Below are 19989 nucleotides of genomic sequence, written 5' to 3'. Positions count from 1 at the left end.
TTGTTACAACCTATTTATATGACTCACTGGATAGTGAAATTTATATGAAAATCTCTAAAGGATTTATTATTGTAACAACGTGAAATTTAGTGGTGTCAAAAAATGCGATCATTTTGGGTTGTTACAATTATCCTAGAAGGATACAAAGTTTCCCGAGAAGATTATTCAATCAAATTAAGAATTTATCAAAAGAGACCTTCAAGATATCCTCACAATAGACTAAAAGCAAATGATAATTTTAATTTGAGATAAAAACTTAAAGACTTTTTTTTTAATTACAAGGAATGGATGCTTTTGCTATCAACAATGGCGATATTATGAAGGTGTTGGTACCCTAAAATTCAGTCTCCTTAACCACACGGAGTGAAGCAACATGTAAATCACATCAAATGGCTTTGCTGGTCGGTTCAAAACAAAATGCCTTCGGACTTGCCTCACTCTCTTTTGCAACTTCAAATACTTCTTCTCCGATATCTCTTTCAATATCCTCTTGATTTCCGGTATCCTCTCTGACGGAATATGAACCGAAAACTCGCTCCAATCAAGCACATCGCTAAACGGTAGCGCATAGTTATCGGAGATTATAACCGGAACACACCCCACGGAGATTGCTGTGGCCACCCTCGGACTTGCCACTTCGTAGCCGCTTGGGCATAAGCAAAACTTTGTTTCCCCCATCAACTTGAAGTAATCTTTCTCCTTTGAAAGGTACTCGTGGACTTGAACTTCTTCGTCCTTGTCTTTCCAATGCTCCAACAAGAGCTTTCTTATGTAACCATGGGCTCCACCGGCGAAGAACGCGAGGATCGAACGGTTAGCCGGGGGAAGGTCGAGGTGCGGCGGACCAAGCTGAGCTTTGGGAATGTTGATTTCGGGCATGGAGACATCTCTTCGAGGGTTGAACTTTTCTGATGTGTTAGCGTTGCAGAGGACTCTGATGAAGTTATTGAACAGTGCTGGATTGGAATCTCCAATATCCGGTGCCTGCATTTCGGAAGTAATACAAAGTTAATGATACTAGCATCAACATTTTTTTATATTACATGCGTGCCTGCATGCATAACATACATACCCAATCATGGCAAGAAATCAAGAAATGATCAGCTCCATTGCTTCGATTCCAATAAGGGTACTTCTGAGCTACGACGCCAACATAATCAGCGACGACTCGGTGTAGCTGATCGCGAGAGTAGGTGACGAGAGGTCGGTAGAGGACTTTGACAATGTTGGCTACACTAATGGGGATAAAAAATGCATGTGCCTTCTCGGGATGGCGAGCCAAAAACCGGCTCTTCCCACTCTCCATTTCGTCGATGAACTGCCCCTCGATGCCGTAGATGTTGCTCACCGGCCCCCCATGAACTAAGGGTGGCTCTCCTTCTCTATATACCCAAACCTTGAATCTCTTCTCCATTTCAATGTGACTCCTGTCATACCAGTTTTGTACCAATGTAAAATAGATGCGCAAGTAAAATAACAAAAAGCTATAATTATTGGTGCTTCTATTCAATATATTTATAAAAATATATATGAAATTTAAATATGATTTTAATTAAAATGAAAAAATTACGCAGATTATAATGTTTTGTTTAAAATATATCTTTTTTTATGTATTTTTCTAGATCTTATATAAAAATAAAAAAAGAAATAAATTTTATCAAAATAATATTTTTACTTTGTAAAAATAATAAGTTTTTAGTAATTTCACAATTGGATTGAGACTTAATTGATGAGTAACACCAATCCCATTAAAGTTTTAAATAATAGTATATACTAGATTTTGACACACCTATTATGTAGGTAAAAATTTATATAACAAATATATTTATAAAAAATAATGTTAAAAATAAATGAGAATTTAATTAAAATGGTAAAATTAATATATTGAATATCAAGATGCTTTAGATTTTTTTTTTTGCAAAAAAGAGATAAAAAAGGATATTTACTTTCTAGACTTTTGAACTTTTTTTTATCTATATTAATCATTAAACTTTTTTTTTATCCATGACGTGAAGTGACATTTTGATAATATACCATATTATTATATAGATTAAAAGTAAAACTAGCCACTTGAGTTTTAATTCAATTGATATTAATATTTATATTGTTGTCAGTATAGGAGGACGTGAGTTCGAGTGAATTAAAATGCATTATCCTCCTACATAAGAGTTGAGAAGAACTATGAATAATTCTATACATTGTATGAAAAATAAAAAAAATTTGCCGTAAGTACCTAAAGGTTGCTTTATCCTTAAAAAAATGTTCGAAGGATAGAGAATTATTCCATTAACAACGCAATATATAGATATGTGGTCCTTATTGGTTAATGCATATCTAGACATTAAACAGTCTCTTCCCTCAATATTTACCTTCTAAATTTAGCCATTTAAGCATTATTATTATAAATACAGGGATTAAGTTGAAATTTTTTATCTTTAAATAACTACAAACTAACAGGAAAAAAGGGGTTGGATTTCAATTTTTTTTCCTTTTGCAAATAAAACCTTAATTTATGGGCATAAAACGGATTAAAAAGGAAAGTGATTAGATTGGTGATTTTAAAATTGAATTGATAGTCAGTTAAATTATTGGTTTTTAGTGTGATATGTTGGACTAGTTTAATTAATTTGGTCGATTTAATTGAATAAATCATTTAAAAATCATAAAAATATTAAAAAATAAAGAAAAATGATTTAATAAATTTTTTTAGTTTGGTCCAACTAATTTGTATTAATTTAGAGTCACTTAATCCAACCTCTTATTCTGGACTGATATTAAGAACGATTCTCAATTCAAACAATTGAACTAGCCGGTCCAGTCCGATTCTAAAAATAGTGTTATAAATATTAGGATTCCAATCTTTCTCAATTCCACATTTTAGACATGATTAGTTCACCAAAATTTGGGTTTAAGGGTTAAAAATTGTAATTAATAACAGTACCACTTAAAATAAAAAAGTAAATTAACATATATGATGACATGAAAATGGATAATATAGCTTAACTGATCAAAAGCGTATGGATTTCTGTAAATGATTCCTCTGGGAACGAAGGTCTCTTCCTTGTATGATGTATAGTTTCGTACAAGAATTGCTTCACGTATAGCCGCTCGTGCTTTGGCCAAACCCTCTTCTACTTTCTCCAAACTGCTCTTTCTCTACCCAAATTACCAAATCAAACAACGGTGAAATCACCCAATAAGCATTAACATAAATTAAAGAGATAAAACAAAAATCAGTTTATGATACTGCTCAATGTTCCGCACTTTATTAGGCCTTGTAATGGCGTCCCCACCAGTTGTTGCATTAAGGGATGTCAATGGAGCCGGTGAAGCAGCTGATGGTGGTGGCGATGGAGGTGATGATGGTGCGGTTTCTTGACTGGTTTTGATGTGGGAATTGGGTGGGAAAGTGGAGAATAAGATGGTGAGTTTGCTTTGGTACTTCAATGGAGATGATAAATACCAGACAAGAAGAAAGAAAGCAAGTGAAGCTGACAGTAGCAGACGATTAATATTATGGCAGCCACCTTCTGCCATTGTCTCTCAAAAAGAGAGATTTGAAAGAAATAGACAATAGCAGAAGAAATGTATACATGAAACAAGTTCTTTTATGGAAATGTATCAAGGGCTGTAATTGACTTGCATTCCAGATTGACTGTTTCTAGTGAAAAAAAAAAGGTAACCGAAAGAATGGAGTTAAACTTTAAGAAAACATATATACCAAAACAGGCTATTAAGGTGTGAACCTGTTTTCAGCATTTATTTATATTTTGGTACATATCTTAAAGCCATTAAAAGTTAGAAGATCATAGAAAAGAAATTGGGGTTGTTCATATATACCGAAACAGGCTCTTAAGGTTGAGGGGTGGATGGGTTTTGAGAAGAAGAAATGATTGAAAGAACACCCTCCATGTTAGAATAATAGTTGAGAACATTAAGGAAGAGAGTGTTAGGAAAGAATCCAGTGCAATTACTGCCAACAGCTCAAACACCCCCATAGTTCCTTGATTCACTCCATCGTCCAAGCCTTAACAGCAGCCATTAACTAAGGTCATTTATTTCATGATTCTCTGTTCCATTTCTAACAGAAGATTCACTCACATGTTCCTCAATAGACCAAGAATTGGGTTTGTCTAAAGACTATTGCACTCCTTAAATTCCAAGCAGGTCGTTCACCGTATTATCCACTGCACATGTATCTTTTCCAAAGTCTTGATCCATCGTATACTATTTTTCTAGAATTAGATTCTTTACCCCATTTTTGGGGTTCAAACATGGAATTGGAACTTGGATTTCTAGCACAATCATTACCAATCTCGGAATCATCACAACGACCATTTCAGCTATGTTCACATCTTGAATTTGGAGCACAAAATTTTTAGCTTCAAAGTAGAAGTTTGATTATTTTTCCTACCATTTCAGCTAATATTATAAACGTTGCGGCATTGCAAGTGTTTAACTCGGGTGAAAACTTTCATGTAATAGATTTAGAAAAATATGTGACTTTGATTGAAATGGTAAAATTATGTTAACGAGGAGTTTGATATCTTTGTTCAAATATTTTGTTTCTATATTCTTTTTCTAAATTTATTAAAATACAAAAAGACATTAAAAATATAAAAAAATATAAATACCTTTAAAAAAAACACTTGGAGAAGTTAAAATTTTCAATTTTTGAAAAATGTGCTTTTAAATCAATTTTTGGCTTGGGGAAAATACTTTTTCTCTCAAAAAATAGCTTATTTAAGAATTTTTTTATTCCAAAAGTGCTTCCTAGAAGCAATACTAAACTGATTCTAAATGAAAGAACTTTCAGCAATTGCTCAATTGAGTTGAGAGACTGTTGAGCTATTGTTGACACCATTTTTTTGATAAAATGGGGTTAACTTAGATTTTAAAAATGAAAACGAATATGAGAGTCGCCACCAATTTTTTTTTTGATGAGGTGTGATTGGGTCACTTCGTAAAATGGTTATTTTAATAAACAATTTGATTTTATTAAAACAACGATTTTGGTCCACGAAATTCAGAAAGGCAGGTTCGGGAGTCGATTACGTACGAGGAAGGATTAGCACCCTCGTAACGCTCAAAATTGATACCTAGTTGATTAATTAGTACCTTAGTGTCGAAGATTGAAAACTTTGAAGAGTTTTAAAAATACGATCCTAAAAATTTTCGAATAATATGGGTTGAAATTTAGGATTCTCCTGTTTCGAAAGAATATCACATCAAGTAGGTTAGAATACGATACTTTAAACCCTCGAAACCAAGATCACTTTATGGTTTTCAAAACCCATACTTTGAAATTTTAAAAGAATATTTAGCTAAACGAGAAATCGAAACCCAACACGTTAGGGCGCATTTTCTCGAATTTCCGAACGCGAAATATTGCCATAATTTACATTTTTTTTTTGAATTTGGATAAAAAATTATATACAACGGAATAACAATTATGATAATGTAAGTAAAAATAATACGAGAAAAAAAATGAAATAAATAAATAAATAAAAGACGAATCAATTATATATACAATAATAAGTAAATAAACGAATAGAACTAAAACGTTCTTTTCAAATAATAACGAACACGTAAATAAATAAATAATAATAACAATAAAGAAAATGAATAAAATTATAAAAAATGCAAAAAGATATGTATGTATGTATGTATGTATGTATGTATGTATGTATGTATGTATGTATGTATACAACAAAATTTGAAATTTAAAAGGTATAAATGAGTAAATAATAATAATACAAGATTAATGGAATAATATAAAATTGATAATAACATTAAAATAATTAATTAAATAATAAAATAGATAAAAAACATGTACTAAATTGAACTAAAAAAGAAAAAAAGGGGCGAATTCAAAAATAAATAAAAGGGGAGGACTATTTTGTACGCGAGAATAACATGGAGGGATTAGAAGGGCAATTATTCTACTCCCCAAAACGCACAGTTTCACTAGGGACTAAATTGAAAACGCATAAAAATCATTTTGCAAAATTAAAAAATAAAAATACTTGATTGAAAAACATAAAAAGCGAAAGGGCTAAAGGTGCATTTAGCCCTTTCAAATAAAAACACGCAGATCTTGGTCTGGAGCGGGTCGGGTCGGTCCTATCCAGGTCAAAACGACGCCGTTTTTGCACTTAAATGAGCAGAGTGAAACGGCGTCATTTTACACTCTTATAAAAGCCAACTTTTTTTCTAAAATTTTCATTTTCAACTCCCCTCTTCAAAAAAAACCCCCAAAAACCTCTCCAACTCTTATAAAAAAAAATCTCTTCCCTCAAGAAATCCGGCCAGGGGTCAGGCCGTTGGCCACCACACCGGCCGCTGGTCGCCGGCGCCGGCACTACAGTATGCGGCGGCTAGAAGTTCGTAAAAGGTATTTTTTATATGTATATCTCCTAAAAAAATGAAGAAGAACAAATGGCGCGAAATAAAAAAACTCAACCTTTCCCTCGTTTTTTCGATTTTGCTTGGCTTTTTTTTTGTTTGAATCTGTTTTTTTATTTCCAATATCATCAAAAAAAAAGGTCCCCCTTTTTCAAGAGTTGCTATGGCTTTATAGCCATTTTTTACAATATTTTTTATTTTTGCTGTCTCTTCTTCCTCTGTTTTTTTGCAGGTGCAAGTGGCGGTAGCAGGTGGCGCTGCAGAGGAGTTGGTGGTGGCTGACCTAGGGCGGCAGCAGTAGGGTGGCTGTCACAGGCTAGGGTTTTTTTGTTTTTCTGAAAAAGTTTAGGTTTTGGGCTTGGTTTGGGTATTGGGTCTGTTGGGTTTTGTTGTTTGGATTTTAATTGGGTATATTGGGCTGGTAATTTTTGTTTTTTTGTTTGCCTGGGCCCGGGCGAAATTGGGCTTGTACTGGTGTGATATCAACTCAATTAACTCTTTAATTATGGTAGATATTTTCATTTTGGTGGTTGTAAGTTTATGAGTTTTGTCATCCTGGTAGATCATTTTACGAGCTTTGATGGTTATAAAATAAAAGTAGGAGAGGTAAAAAAAGAGAACTCCCCTAGTCATCAGCTGAAATGTCGTCCTCATTTGGAAGTAAGTGGCGTGGTAATGAGCTAAGCGGAGGCAAACTTTTTGCTTGGAGAAGAAGATGATAGAGCTTGTGCAACAGGCAAAAAGAAAGATGATTATATCCATGATTGGTTAGTGGTGATGTACGCTCCAATGAACTTTTTGGTATTTTATGTGAATATTTTCGATTTTGTGCACGTTCTAGTAGACCAAAAGTTTGCTCCAGCGGAGTTTCCTCTAATTTTTATGTGAAATTTCTCAAATTTGTGCACTCTCCAGCAGACCAAAAGTTCGCTCCAATGGAGAAAGCCTCTAATTTATCGGAGTTATGTGTTATGTTCCTAAAATTCTGTTTATATTACTCTTTGGTCGAGCATTTGTTGCAGATCCATGGGCTTAAGTTACCTTTTCGGAGACTTACATGATATTTGAAGTTCTCTTGTTTTTAAGCATACCACTTCGATGCTTTTTAGAATACATGGATTTCCTGTTTTATCGAAATTACAATGAACATTAATCCAAAATTTTGATATGAAATTGATAATAAAAGGCAAGAAAATAATTCACGAAAGATAATTTAATTATAAATACAGTTGGTGTATATAAGTTGTGAATGTTGCTTGTCATGTTACTACTTGAACTTTCTTGCCTTAACCCCATGTGCTGATATTAATGTGCGAATTATGTGTCATGTTATGTTGCTAGGCTAATATGTAAGCTAAACTTGTTAAGTTCTATGAATGGAAATACTCATCATAAACCACGTAAGTATATTGTATACTTATGTACGGTTTTTTTTATATATAGATTCTCACTTTCAGATTTTTACTTGTGGGCCCACAAGTTGTGGAATATATCTAAGGTGTCAACATGTATAAATGTGCTTGTTATTGAGTTGTTATGTTGCAGGCTCTATTCGTTATATTTATCCATATTATGTTGTATATATAACACCATTTCTTTTCTTGGGAAAAGTTATGATAATATCTAAAATGATTTGGAACTTGTTAGTAGGTTGATGATGATGTTTAGGTTAATAGTTGCGGTTAGGTAGAGTTGTTTATGGGTTGAGTCTAAGTTTGATTTAAAAGAAATTTATATTCAGCTCCATTTTCAAATTGACTTTAAAAAATAATAAAATATTAAATTTATATTTTATAATTAAATTTATATTTTATTATTTAAATTGAATTTCCAAAATCCGAAGAGACATAAATCATTGTTCAATCCCAATTCTTGAATAGATGTAACTGTAGAGAGATCTTGATAGGGTGCAAACTCTATGGAATTTTTATAATTGTGAACTTGCCATCTAGTCGAAGGAGCACAACCATCTTTATAGCAACTAAACTATTTTCTTACCTATCATTCCTATAAAGATTGTGTTTTTAGTTATTTTAAATTCTGAAAGATTCGTTTATGCTCGAACTTGTTCAAACATTTATGGGATGATTCGAAGTGAAATTTAAAAATGTTCCAAAGTTTTAAATTTCCCTTAACCTTGATTTGTTGAATTTATTTACTTGTCTTAAATAATGATGTCTTAAGTTTTAAATTTAAAAATCTTAGTAACATCTTGTACTCGTAACGATCATCGGGATGAGTATCGGGTGTTGCAATACTTAGTTTCTATAATTTTTGAATTTTAAAATTTCAATCTTAATACAATTAATTAATCTTTTTGTTTGTATTATATGAATATAGAAAGCTGGCATAATATTACACACATAATAATGAGTTTACCGGATCAGATTTTAGAAATAGTAGAAATTAACAAATTTAATAAGTACCATTTTGATCAAGACTAAAATTTTAAAAGTTAAAATACAAATACTAAAAATCAACAAATAAAAATATTAGGACTAAATCCACAATTTACACGTAATCCAAGGATTATGAGCAGCATTTACCTCTATTTATACAATGCTTTTAATGACAAATCGTAGCAATTTATGATAGATAACTAAAATTTTGACCCATGATGCATTAATTATATCACTTTTTTTTCTTCATGTGACATATATCAATCTCATAGTTAAATAATTTTTAATGACGAATTAAAATTTATAGTGAAATATCAAATTTTTGTATCATTCTATAATAATAATATTAATATTATTATTGATTTAAATTTAAAGTATTCAAGGGTAAATTTAAAAATTCTTTTAGGGGCTAAAGTTGAGGGCATTTTATCAAAAAAAGCTTTTTTTTAAATTACAGAAATGGACCCATTATTTAATTATTTACCGGAATGGTCCATTTTTCAGAAAATCGCGTCCACGTCAGCGCGATGTCAGGGGACACGTCAGCAAATCGCGCTGACGTGGACGCGATTTCAAGCCACATGGCGCGGTCCTGGGGACGCGATTTTGCCGTTTTTCCCACGTTAGGTTTTTTTGGGTTTTAGGGCTTAGGGTTCAGGCTTTTTAGGGTTTTTAGGTCCTGGAAGAAATAATTTCGAGTTGACGTTTCTGATCAAATAGTATAAAATCGCTTCTAGCATGATGTTATTTAAGAAGAATTTGTGAAATCGCGCCCTAGTGGATGCGCTTTTGCTACAGTAGGTAATGGAAGAAATAATTTTTTTGACGTTTCTGAGCAAATAGTATAAAATCGCTTCTACCATGATGTTATTTGAGAAGAATTTGAGAAAATTGCGCCATCGTGGACGCGCTTTTGCTACAGTAGGTCATGGAAGAAATAATTTTTTTTGACGTTTCTGAGCAAATAGTATAAAATCGCTTCTAGGATGATGCTATTTGAGAAGAATTTGTAAATGCGCTTTTGCTACAGTAGCATGTTTGGGCTGAGGCTATAAATTAGGCAGAAAATGTTCTCAAAATGTATAAGTCACAACAGAAACAATTTAGAGAGGCTAAGAAGGTTAGAGTTCCAAATATGAGTGAACGTATTAGTGTTGTTATTTACTACAATGGTGAGGTTTGCCATACCGAGAATGGTGTTTTTTTTGTCGGAGAATACGGTGCGACTGGTTTTTAACTAGAACATAGATTTGACAGAACTTCGTAAAAGAATTAGGCGTAAAATTTTCAGAACGACGCCAATGAAAGTTCTGTCTATCACGTATCGATTTTGTTCTTCTGTTGATCTGGTGACATATGACTCGTTCGACATAAAAAATGCTCGTAGCTTGGAGGCAATGGTGTAGACTCATCTTGCTAGTGGAGCACCTTATATTTAGTTATATGTACAATTTACATCGCCAACTGATGTACTTGTAAATTTACAATTTACAAGTTCTAGTGGGTGGCAATCTACATCTAATTGGGGACGTTTTCAAATACCCAGAAGAAGGGATGGCGTACTCCCTACGACGTCAACCGGTGAGAGGACCTCGTACGCTGCAGATGATTGTGGGTTAGAAGATGACTCCGATGTGGATCCACCTCGAGAGCCCGGGCCGAATGGTGCAGAAGTTGGCTTATTTTCTGAACCGGAGCCTATTCCAACAGAACTTGAAGATGCTGAAAGGAGTTCAGATGAAGAAGAAAATCCATGATTCAGAGCATACTCAACTCCAACCCACATGCATAATGTCGATCTGTCTGCAGATAATGCGTTAGAGTTTCTAGATCTACCACATCGGTTGCGTGATCGTACAAGTTCGGGGGTAGATTCCGGTGAATTTGAAGTTGGTAATCAGTTTACCAACAAGGATAGTTTTATTGGTGCTTTGAAATAACATAGCATCAAAAATGGCGTTAACTACCACGTCGTTAAATCCAAATATGATAAGTTTGAGGCGAAATGTGCGGTCCAAGACGGTACATGTTCATGAAAAATCTACACCTCGTTAAGGGAAAGGACAGGGTTGTGAGAGATTAAAAAGTACAAAGGTCCACATACATGTGCTGCAGGTATAGTATTGACGGTTTCTAAATAATACTTTTATTATGCAATGTTGCATTATTTAATGTACTCGTTTTATAAGTGTTTCACAAGATCATCCCAAGATGGATTCAGTTATGTTAGCTAGCTTGATACTGCCCACAGTAAAAGCAAATCCCAAGACTTCAGTGCCAGTGTTAATTGCCAATATCAGTTGCCAAATGGGGTACATGCCCTCTTACCGCAAGGCTTGAATAGCTAAGCAGAAGGCGTTGGAGAAGATGCATAGTGGGTGGGACGCCTCATATAATGAAATATGGCAGTGGTGTTAGGTACTAGAGAGATACGTCCCAAGTGTCATCACAGACCTTGAAACCGAACATGCGTACTACAACGGCCGATTGCTACGTGGATGCCAAGTATTCAAACGTCTGTTTTAGACCTTTAAGTAATGCCGAGATGCATTTCCATACTGCAAGCCGTTGGTACAAATTGACGGTACATTTATGTTCGGTAGGTATACTCATCAGCTATTGCTTGTAGTGGCACAGGATGGCGGTGGGAAAATTCTTCCAATTGCATTTGCAATAACACCGGGGGAGTCGTCTGATGACTGAGATTTCTTTCTCTCTAGGTTAAGGAGGCATGTGTGCCCCCAACCTGATATCTGTGTTATTTCAGATCGGGGTGCCGGTATACTAGCTGCATTTGATCAACAGGGAAGCTTATGGCAGCGCACACACCATAGATATTGCCTAAGACACGTTGCTTCGAACTACTACAGGCAATATCCATCTAAGAGCGAACGACGACAAGTGACCAACATGGGTATTTAGTCTATATCTGTGTTATTTCGTTTGTCAATTTGAATTAGTTTTATTGGTAGAAGTGGTATAAATTATTCGCTATGATCTTATATTGGCAGGTATTAAATAAATAAAGATCGTTTTCACGAGATGTTGGCAATTTTACGTTCAATTAACGGACAATGGGTGGACTACCTTTGTAACATACGTTTCAAACAGTGGGCACAAGCATACGACGGTGGCCTACGATATGGCTATATGACGTCGAACCTGGCTGAGTGCATAAATTCTGTTCTTAAAGGAACGCACCATCTACCGATAACATCGGTTGTGCGAGACACATATTTTCGTTTAGTGGTTCTATTTCCAAAGCGAGCAGCAAGTTATGCAGGCCAGATGCAGGGAGGACATGTATGGTGCAGTAAGGTAGTTCAAGAAATTAACAAGGCCAAGGCGAGGGCAAACACCGTGCACATAGTGTGTCACGATCGAGACAATTTATGGTTTCGTGTGACAGAGTTTGACAGACCGCACCAAGGTGTTGTTGGCGGGCAATATCGTGTACACTTGCGAAATAGGACTTATAACTGTGGGATGTTTGATGCACTTCATTATCCAAGCGCATGTTATTGCAGCTTGTCAGAATCTCTGTCTGGATCTGATGAGTTATGTGGACGAAATGTACAAATTAGAAAACATGTACAACGTCTGGAGACACGTTTTCCCACTGGTCCCAGATGAACGTAAGTGGCCGCCCATATCTCTTGCTCCTTTTAAGCTGTTACCGGATAGAGAATTACGTCGCAAACCAAAGGGTCGACCTTGCTCGACTAGAATACGTAACAATATGGATATTCGAGAAACAGCCAGTCAAACGAAGTTGTGCGGATGGTGTAGGAATCCATGCCATACAAGTCGATCAGGCCACAAGTCTACTGCGGCTCCACGGTTGCATAGTTGATCAACACGACTTTCACGTGCCAAGCTTGTGGATTTTGTAAGAACTCTTCCGAGATTACTGCCCGAATTGCCGGATCCTCGTATGGTGTCCATTGAAACTATATGAACTTGATAGAAATATTAGTTATATACATAATGTCGAAACCATTTTTTTGAAAAACAAAAATTTCAGTTGTCGACTTTAAAAATAAAGTTGGAGTCGCCACCGATCCTTTATTAAGGTGTGATCGGCTCACCTTAAAAATTATTTTGGTCTACGAATTTTGAGAAAACGAGTTCGGGAGTCAGTTACGCACGAAGAAAGGTTAGCACCCTCGTAACGCCCAAAATCGGTACCAAATTGATCATTTAATGTCTTAGTGTTAAAGGCTAAAAAGATTTTAAAATGAACTCAAATGATGCAATTTGAAAAAGGATAATCAATTGTTCAAGTCATGTAAATAAATCGAGTCCCAATACGTTAGGGTACAATTCCTCATAACCCCCGAACTTTGAATATCACTTTTATTTTATGTGAAAATCTTCATTTTGAGAAAGTAACATGCCACACCCAATGCATTAGGACACAACAAGTTAAGTTCCCAAAAATGATTTTTATACTTATGCATTTTGAATAAATAACATCCTTGGTTATTTAAGATTAACAAATAAAATCAGAACCCAATACGTTAGGGCTCAATTTCCCTTAAAAATCCCAAACTTCGAATATTGCTTTTATTCAGAAAAAAACATTTGAATCAAGAAAATAACTTTGATGTATGGTTAAAACCAAACTATATTTTCAAAAAATGTATGTTAAAAAAAATTAATGTACAATATGATACAAATACTTTAATAATAAATTACATGTGTGTACAGGCCCAAATTTGCCCGGGCCCAAATAACCCTTACAATGACCCAAAACCCAAAAACCATTACAAACCAACCCACCTAAACACTAACCCACAACCTACAGGCCCAATAACCTAACCCTAGCCCAAAAAGAGAAAACAAATCAGAAACAATGTCAAACCCTAGGTGCGCCGCACCTAGGGGTTCCTAGCTCTGCCACCGCGCCGCACGCCTCTGACGCCGCACCACCAACCCCCTCACCTGCTCCATCAAACGTCAAATACCTGCAAGAAGGAAGAACACGAAAGAAACAGCAGCAAACAGAAACAAAAATAGAAAAGAAATCGTGTAAAAAGGCTATATAAAGCCGAAATAGATTATCAAAAATGGGGGGATTATTTTCGGTACAAAACCGATTGAAAAACCATTGTAGAGGGGGGTTTTCATTCTATTTTCCTTTTCTTTTTGTAACGTTTTTCACAGAAATAAGAAACAAAAAAATCAAAGGTGATTTCTGACCCTTTTCGTTTTTACATATTTTACCATTTTTTATTTTACTTTTTCTTTTTTTTGTTCATCTATTTATATACATATAATATAAATAATAATAAAAAAGAGAGGGAAACTCACCGAGGAGAGGCAATTCGGCGAAAAAGGGGAAACTTTTGGTCTCCCCGCCGCCGTGCACGGTGGCGCCGGCGCCGGTGTGACGGTCGATGGCCGGACCTCTGACTGGCTTCTGGAAAAGGGAGAGAGACTTGAGAGAATTTTTTTGGTTTTTTCTGGAGAAGAAGAGAAGAATGAAAATTTTGAAAAAAAATTAGTTTAAATAGGCTTCCAAAACGACGTCGTTTTGGGCAACCTGCTCAGGCACCAAAACGGCGCCGTTTTGACCTGACCCGTTGGCCGACCCGACCCGATCCAGGGGGATCCGCGTGTTTTTGACGGAAGGGCTAATTGCACGTTTAGCCCTTCCGATTTTTAATGCTTTTAAAATTAGGTTCTTTTAATCTTTTGAATTTTACCCGGAAATATTTTACGTTTTCAATTTAATCCTTACCCGAACTACGTCATTTTAATGGAAGGACAATTTGCTTTACTAGTCCCTCCATGTTTTATGAATGTTCAGAGTAGTCCCCCCGCTTTTGTTTATTTGCGTTTTGAGCCCCGAATCTTGTTTTAATGCTTAATTTAGTCCTTTTGTTATTTTGTTTGTTTTCTTAATAAATTTCATATTATTACTATTATTATTACTATTATTATTAGTTTTATTTTTCTTTTATTTATTCGTTATTATTGTGATAATATTAATTGGTTTTATACTATTTTTAGTTTTAATTTTATTTCATATATATATACATACAGGTATTATGCCCGTACATATATATTTTTATTATATAGTATTTTCACATACCTGCATATATGTTTATATATATATTCATTTTCATAAATATACATATATATACTTACATAAACTTTTATATCTAATAATTTTACAACATATATATATTTTTCATATTTTTATAATCTTATGCATATACATACATATATATTTCCCTTATATGTACAAACATATTTTCATATTTTATGATTTTTATCTATTTTCCTTTATTGTTATTATTATTTTATTTATTTTATTTTATTTTATTTTACTTTATGTTCATTTATTTATTTATTTATATATCCATTTTTTTATGTTTTAGTTTATTTATTTATTTATTTGTTGTTGTATATACATGATGGATTTGTTCTTTTTTATTTATTGTTCATTTTTTGCTCATATTATTTTTAGTCACATTACTTTATTTATTATTCCATTATGCACATAAATATCATATTTCAAAAAAAGAAAATTTTTCTAAATGAGGCAATATTTAGCTTTTGGAAATTTGAGAAAACATGCCCTAAGGTGCTGGGTGTCGATTTTTCTCGTTCAACCAAATTGTTTAATATTCTTTTCAAAAATTACAAAATAAGGCAATGTTTTGCGTTTGGAAATTCGAGGAACGTGCCCTAAGGTGCTGGGTTTCGATTTCTCGTTTAACCAAATTGCCAAATATCCTTTTGAATTTTAATATATGCTATTCGAGTTTTTTTAAGGATCGTATTTTAAATCTCTTTAAAGTTTTTAATTTTTCGACACTAAGACATTAAGTAATCAACTAGGTACCAATTTTGGGCGTATCGAGGGTGCTAATCCTTCCTCGTGCTTAACCGACTCCCGAACCCATTTTTCTGAATTTCGTGGACCAAACTTGTTGTTTTAATAAAATCAAATCGTTTATTAAAAACAACCACTTTTCAAAGGTGATCCGATCACACCTCATCAAAAAGGATCAGTGGCGACTCCCATTTTCGTTTTCATCCAAAAATGGTGTCAACAGTTTGGCGACTCCACTGGGGACTTTAAATAAGAGAGTCAAGCCACGAGTTGATTATTTCTTGTCTTTTTGTCGAAAGTTGAAAATTTGATTTAAATATACGATCCTCTCTTTGCATTTCATTTGTTTTGAGTTATAGTTTTTATCATGTTTTGTATTTTAAATTTTATATCTTTATGCATTGCATTGCATGACCGTTGGTCACACCTTTTAAGTGGGAGTGAGAAGCTACTCCTTCGTGAGGTTTTCACCTCCGTGCAGGATAGTGGATCTCTTTCGGGATACATCCGTACCTATGTCTTCGTGAGATTTTCATCTCCGTGCAGCCATAGGGAAATGTATTCCCTTGAACCGAACTCGGTCTTTATGGGCCTATAATGGGTGAAGATCGAGGAATCTGCTGGTTCGGGTACCTTATCTTTAGAGCCAAACCTCATATAGTGGACTTAGGAACTTAGCCTAGATAGAGCCACTCCAAACCCCTAGTAGTCACCCGATTAGGTACTTTCTGTTCTCCTTGTTTATTTTTGTACTAACCCCTCTTATTGTGCTTTGATTATGATTGTATCGCATCTGCATCTTAGGAAAGAGACATTAATTCAAGTCCGATTACTAAATTAGAAAGCTGGTCATGGAATACGGATTCCTTGATAAAGTGGAAAACAATACGACTTTCCAAATATATTCTGAGAAACACAAGAAGGGCGATGAAGGAGTTCGTGATCTTTACTTCGTGGCCTAAGGGTTCGAGACAATTGTCCAAAAGCCTTCGACAAGTTGATGAGCCTTATGAAGATGGGCAGATGATGGATCGCGACCAAGATCAAGAAAATGAGCTAGCAATGGCATCTATTGGCGAGATTACCTCAAACATGCGGATAAAGAAAAAGACCGATGTTGTTTCTTGGAATATGAAGGTGAGGTCGTACATGTATCCGTTTTATGTAAGGGAATTTGCTTTCTAGAAAAGTTTCCTAAATGTAATTGAATCAGAATCAACGTCTCTTTAGGCATTCATTTCATGCATTTGCATTACATTGCATCATATGCATTAGATTTTCACGAAGTGACCCTAATTAGGTAAAATTATTTCAGCTAATCTGGAAAAACCAACATTCTTGCGGTACCCGAACAGGACAAAAGGACATGGGCCAAAGATTGGAAGAACTTGAACAACTCCAAAGGGGGAAGCAAGACCAACTACAAATACATGAGCGGTTAGCTAAGGTCCAACAGGATTGAGTTCTGTGAAGGGGTCAAAAAAAGGGTTCATATCAATGTCATACATGAAGACAAAAAGAGATCTTGTTAGATGTTCACCCTTATAAACTTGGGAGTGTTCTAAAGAAACCCCTGTAGTATTTAGAGCTTACTCAGAGTAATATTCAAAACACACTTGTTGCTTTTAGCCTAGAGGCAATAAGAAGTCTTTTGTGAAATAGGCTCATGTCTGAACGTTATTATTTCAATGGAATGCATCTTTGCGATCTTTTGAACCAATATTCTTTCATTTCTTGAATGATTATTCTTTTATTCTTTCATCCAAATCATTCTTTCATTCATAATCATACTGTGCAAATAATTATTCTTAAATTCATACATTCTTTGTATATTCTCTTGTACCTAGAATAGGTCCCTGAATATCAATGACATGAATGACACTGCTACAGACTCATAATCTCATTTTGAGTGAGACATGTGTTTAGAGGGATCTCACGACTTTGAAGATGACACAGATTGTAGCCTATCTCCGGACTTGTTGATGGTAGAACAAGAGGATAAACAGATCCTACCTCTCAAGGAATCATTAGAAATTGTGAGCTTGATGAAGACTAGAATTGACCTGACCACAGAGATGAAGCAAGACCTTATTGAGTTACCTCTAGAGTTCAAAGATGCCTTTGTATAATCATACCGGGGTATGCCTCGATTTTTATAATAAAACCTGCACAACAGCACGATGTCAGAAATTTACAGTGCGAACGATGCAATTCTTTGCCGGGGCAATGCCTCTCTCGTTGAGTCAGCATAGCTTTGCCCATTTGAAGTTGGGTTTCCATCCCTTCAAGATGTTGTTGGATTTTATCCTGATTAAAGAGAAAGATCCAAAGTTTCCCGCCGTAGTTGCGTCCCAAAAGGGCTCTATGAAAGAAATCTAGTACCAAAGAAGGTTTTTCACATACAAGATAAAAGTGGAATATCTTATGTGGAAGACTTTAGAATAACATTGATTCTGGTCGAAAAGCATGACCAAGACTTGCCTAATCTCGTGAGTTTAGACTCAAAAAAATCAAAAAATCAAAAAAAAATCAAAAAAATCAAAAAATCAAAAATCAAATAAAAAATCAAAGTCAAAATAGAAAAAAAATAAAATAAAAAAAGAGAAGAAAAAAGAAAAAAGGAGAGGTCAAGGCGAAAACCCGCAAAAGGCGCTTTGACCAAAGGTGGATCTGAGTTGAAAACCCGAAAAAGGGCAACTCAAATTTTGAGCAAAATGAGGCATGGACAGCACCATTATCGAAGACTTCTAATGGGCGTTGCTTCATTTTTGAAAGGCTACTTCATGAATCAAGGTCATCCTATACCGATACAAATTTTCAGAGAGGATGGTATTGGAAAATGCATTGAACTTAAATGATAGCACGATAACTGAAGTCTGAAATCAATTCAGAAGCAGACACCACGTTTTGTCACCAAATTACCTAGAGGTGAACAAGGACTGGCATGAGAAATTTCTATTTGCCCTCATCGTTTGTCGAACATTTGTACTGGGGCAACACCTCTCTTTTTGGTTTACAGGATTGAGGTAGTTTTACCTATTAAAATCCCCTCATTGCTTGTTAGAGGGATCAAATCGCGATGTGATCAGTTGGCCCTAGGAAAAGGGATTAAAAGCTATTTATTAGAGTCGGATGTACCATAAATAAATAATATGAGCCCATAATAAATAGGCTCGTCTCAGAGATTCCACGAGAGGGCTGGATGTTAAAAAAGATTCTTCCTTAACGAAAGGATTCTAGAAGGAAATGAATGTCAAGCCGGGGATGTCATTGTGTTATAAAGAAGACCATTTTCAGAGGAGCACTGGTCTTGAGTGAGATTGATAATCCTATAAACTCGGATCCAGTCAAGAAACACTTCGTTTAAAGAAGAAGAAAAGACCAAGGTAAAAATCCGCAAAGGGCACTTTCGTAAAAAAAAACCTCTGTTGGGACAATGCTGTTCTCTTGGGCCTATCGCGAGTTCGCCTATTGAAGACGAGATTCTTTCTGAGTTTTTGGACCCAATCCCGATCGAGGAGGAATGTTCAAAGTTATCCATCATAGTCAAATGTGCCAAAAGCAAATGATGTGAGCTCAAAAAAAAGAAGGAGAAGAAGAAGAGAATTCCATGAGAGGACCTAGTCTCGAAGAAGATCCTTCTCACACAAAAAGAACTTCATGCCAAGATGGGAAGAACCTTATGTGGAAGGCCTTATCTGGAAAAGCGTCAATCTTGATCGGAAATGATAACGAGGACATGCCTAATCCAATGAGTTCAAAAAAAAAAAGGGAGAGGCCAGGGTGAAAACCTGTAAAGGGCACCTTGAGACCAAAGGGGATTTGAGTTGAAAACCCGAAAAGGGCTGCTCAAACTTTTGATCATAATGGGACATTAAGTGATCAGAGCGACTCAAATTTTGGATCAAATTGGGGGATGAGGCGATTAGAGCAGCTCAAATTTTGATCAGATCGGGGCATATGGTGATCTTGCCATACTTGAATTAGTAGGAAAGGGTAGGCGACATCTTGGGGCATCGACAAAGTCCTGTTGATCTTCTAAACACATGTCTTCAGAAAGTTTGTACAGAGAAATTCAAGCTGCGATATCTGGGGCACCCAACCTTCATATTATTTATATATTAAATTTGTTGCTCTTGGAATACTTTTTCTTTTCTAAGATATACATTCCCAATCAAATTTTTTATTATTATCATTCTTTACTATTTTTAATAATTTATTCATTTTGAGCTATGCTCAAAATCATCTTTATTCTTATCCATTGTTATAACCCTTTTTGCAAGCATGTTGCTTTGGAATAATGATTAATGGACAAATATTACTTTCACAAGGGAAGTTTGC

General features: G+C 35.0%; 2 protein-coding genes across 2 annotated transcripts; both read right to left on the bottom strand.

Moving 5' to 3' along the window:
* Window positions 1-237: 237 nt before the first annotated feature.
* LOC107900310 (probable glycosyltransferase At5g20260) lies at window positions 238-1427 on the bottom strand. The gene is made up of 2 exons (XM_016825960.2): window positions 1073-1427; window positions 238-984 (listed from the first exon to the last, which is right to left on the bottom strand). The coding sequence occupies exons 1-2, from the start codon at window positions 1412-1414 to the stop codon at window positions 316-318; spliced, it is 1011 nt and encodes a 336-aa protein (XP_016681449.2). The 5' UTR covers window positions 1415-1427; the 3' UTR covers window positions 238-315.
* Window positions 1428-2964: 1537 nt separating this feature from the next.
* On the bottom strand, window positions 2965-4021 carry LOC121218372 (probable glycosyltransferase At5g20260; the record flags this gene model as incomplete). The annotated part of the gene is made up of 2 exons (XM_041095542.1): window positions 3265-4021; window positions 2965-3156 (listed from the first exon to the last, which is right to left on the bottom strand). Coding segments are annotated over exons 1-2 (465 nt in total), but the record flags the coding sequence as incomplete, so codon positions are not given.
* Between the last annotated feature and the right edge of the window lie 15968 nt (window positions 4022-19989).

The sequence above is a fragment of the Gossypium hirsutum genome, chromosome D06, assembly GCF_007990345.1.
Source record: "Gossypium hirsutum isolate 1008001.06 chromosome D06, Gossypium_hirsutum_v2.1, whole genome shotgun sequence".
NCBI classification, from domain to species: Eukaryota; Viridiplantae; Streptophyta; class Magnoliopsida; order Malvales; family Malvaceae; genus Gossypium; species Gossypium hirsutum.
The sequence above is the reverse complement of the archived record's forward strand: the minus strand, read 5'-3'. Positions and strand labels throughout refer to the sequence as shown.

What these genes read in the sequence shown, in the direction of transcription:
- LOC107900310 (XM_016825960.2), bottom strand. Translation starts at nt 1,414, where the DNA reads ATGGAGAAGAGATTCAAGGTTTGGGTATATAGAGAAGGAGAGCCACCC. An exon ending in TGATTTCTTGCCATGATTGG is followed by an intron (nt 985 to 1,072) that starts GTATGTATGTTA and finishes TCCGAAATGCAG; the next exon opens with GCACCGGATATTGGAGATTC.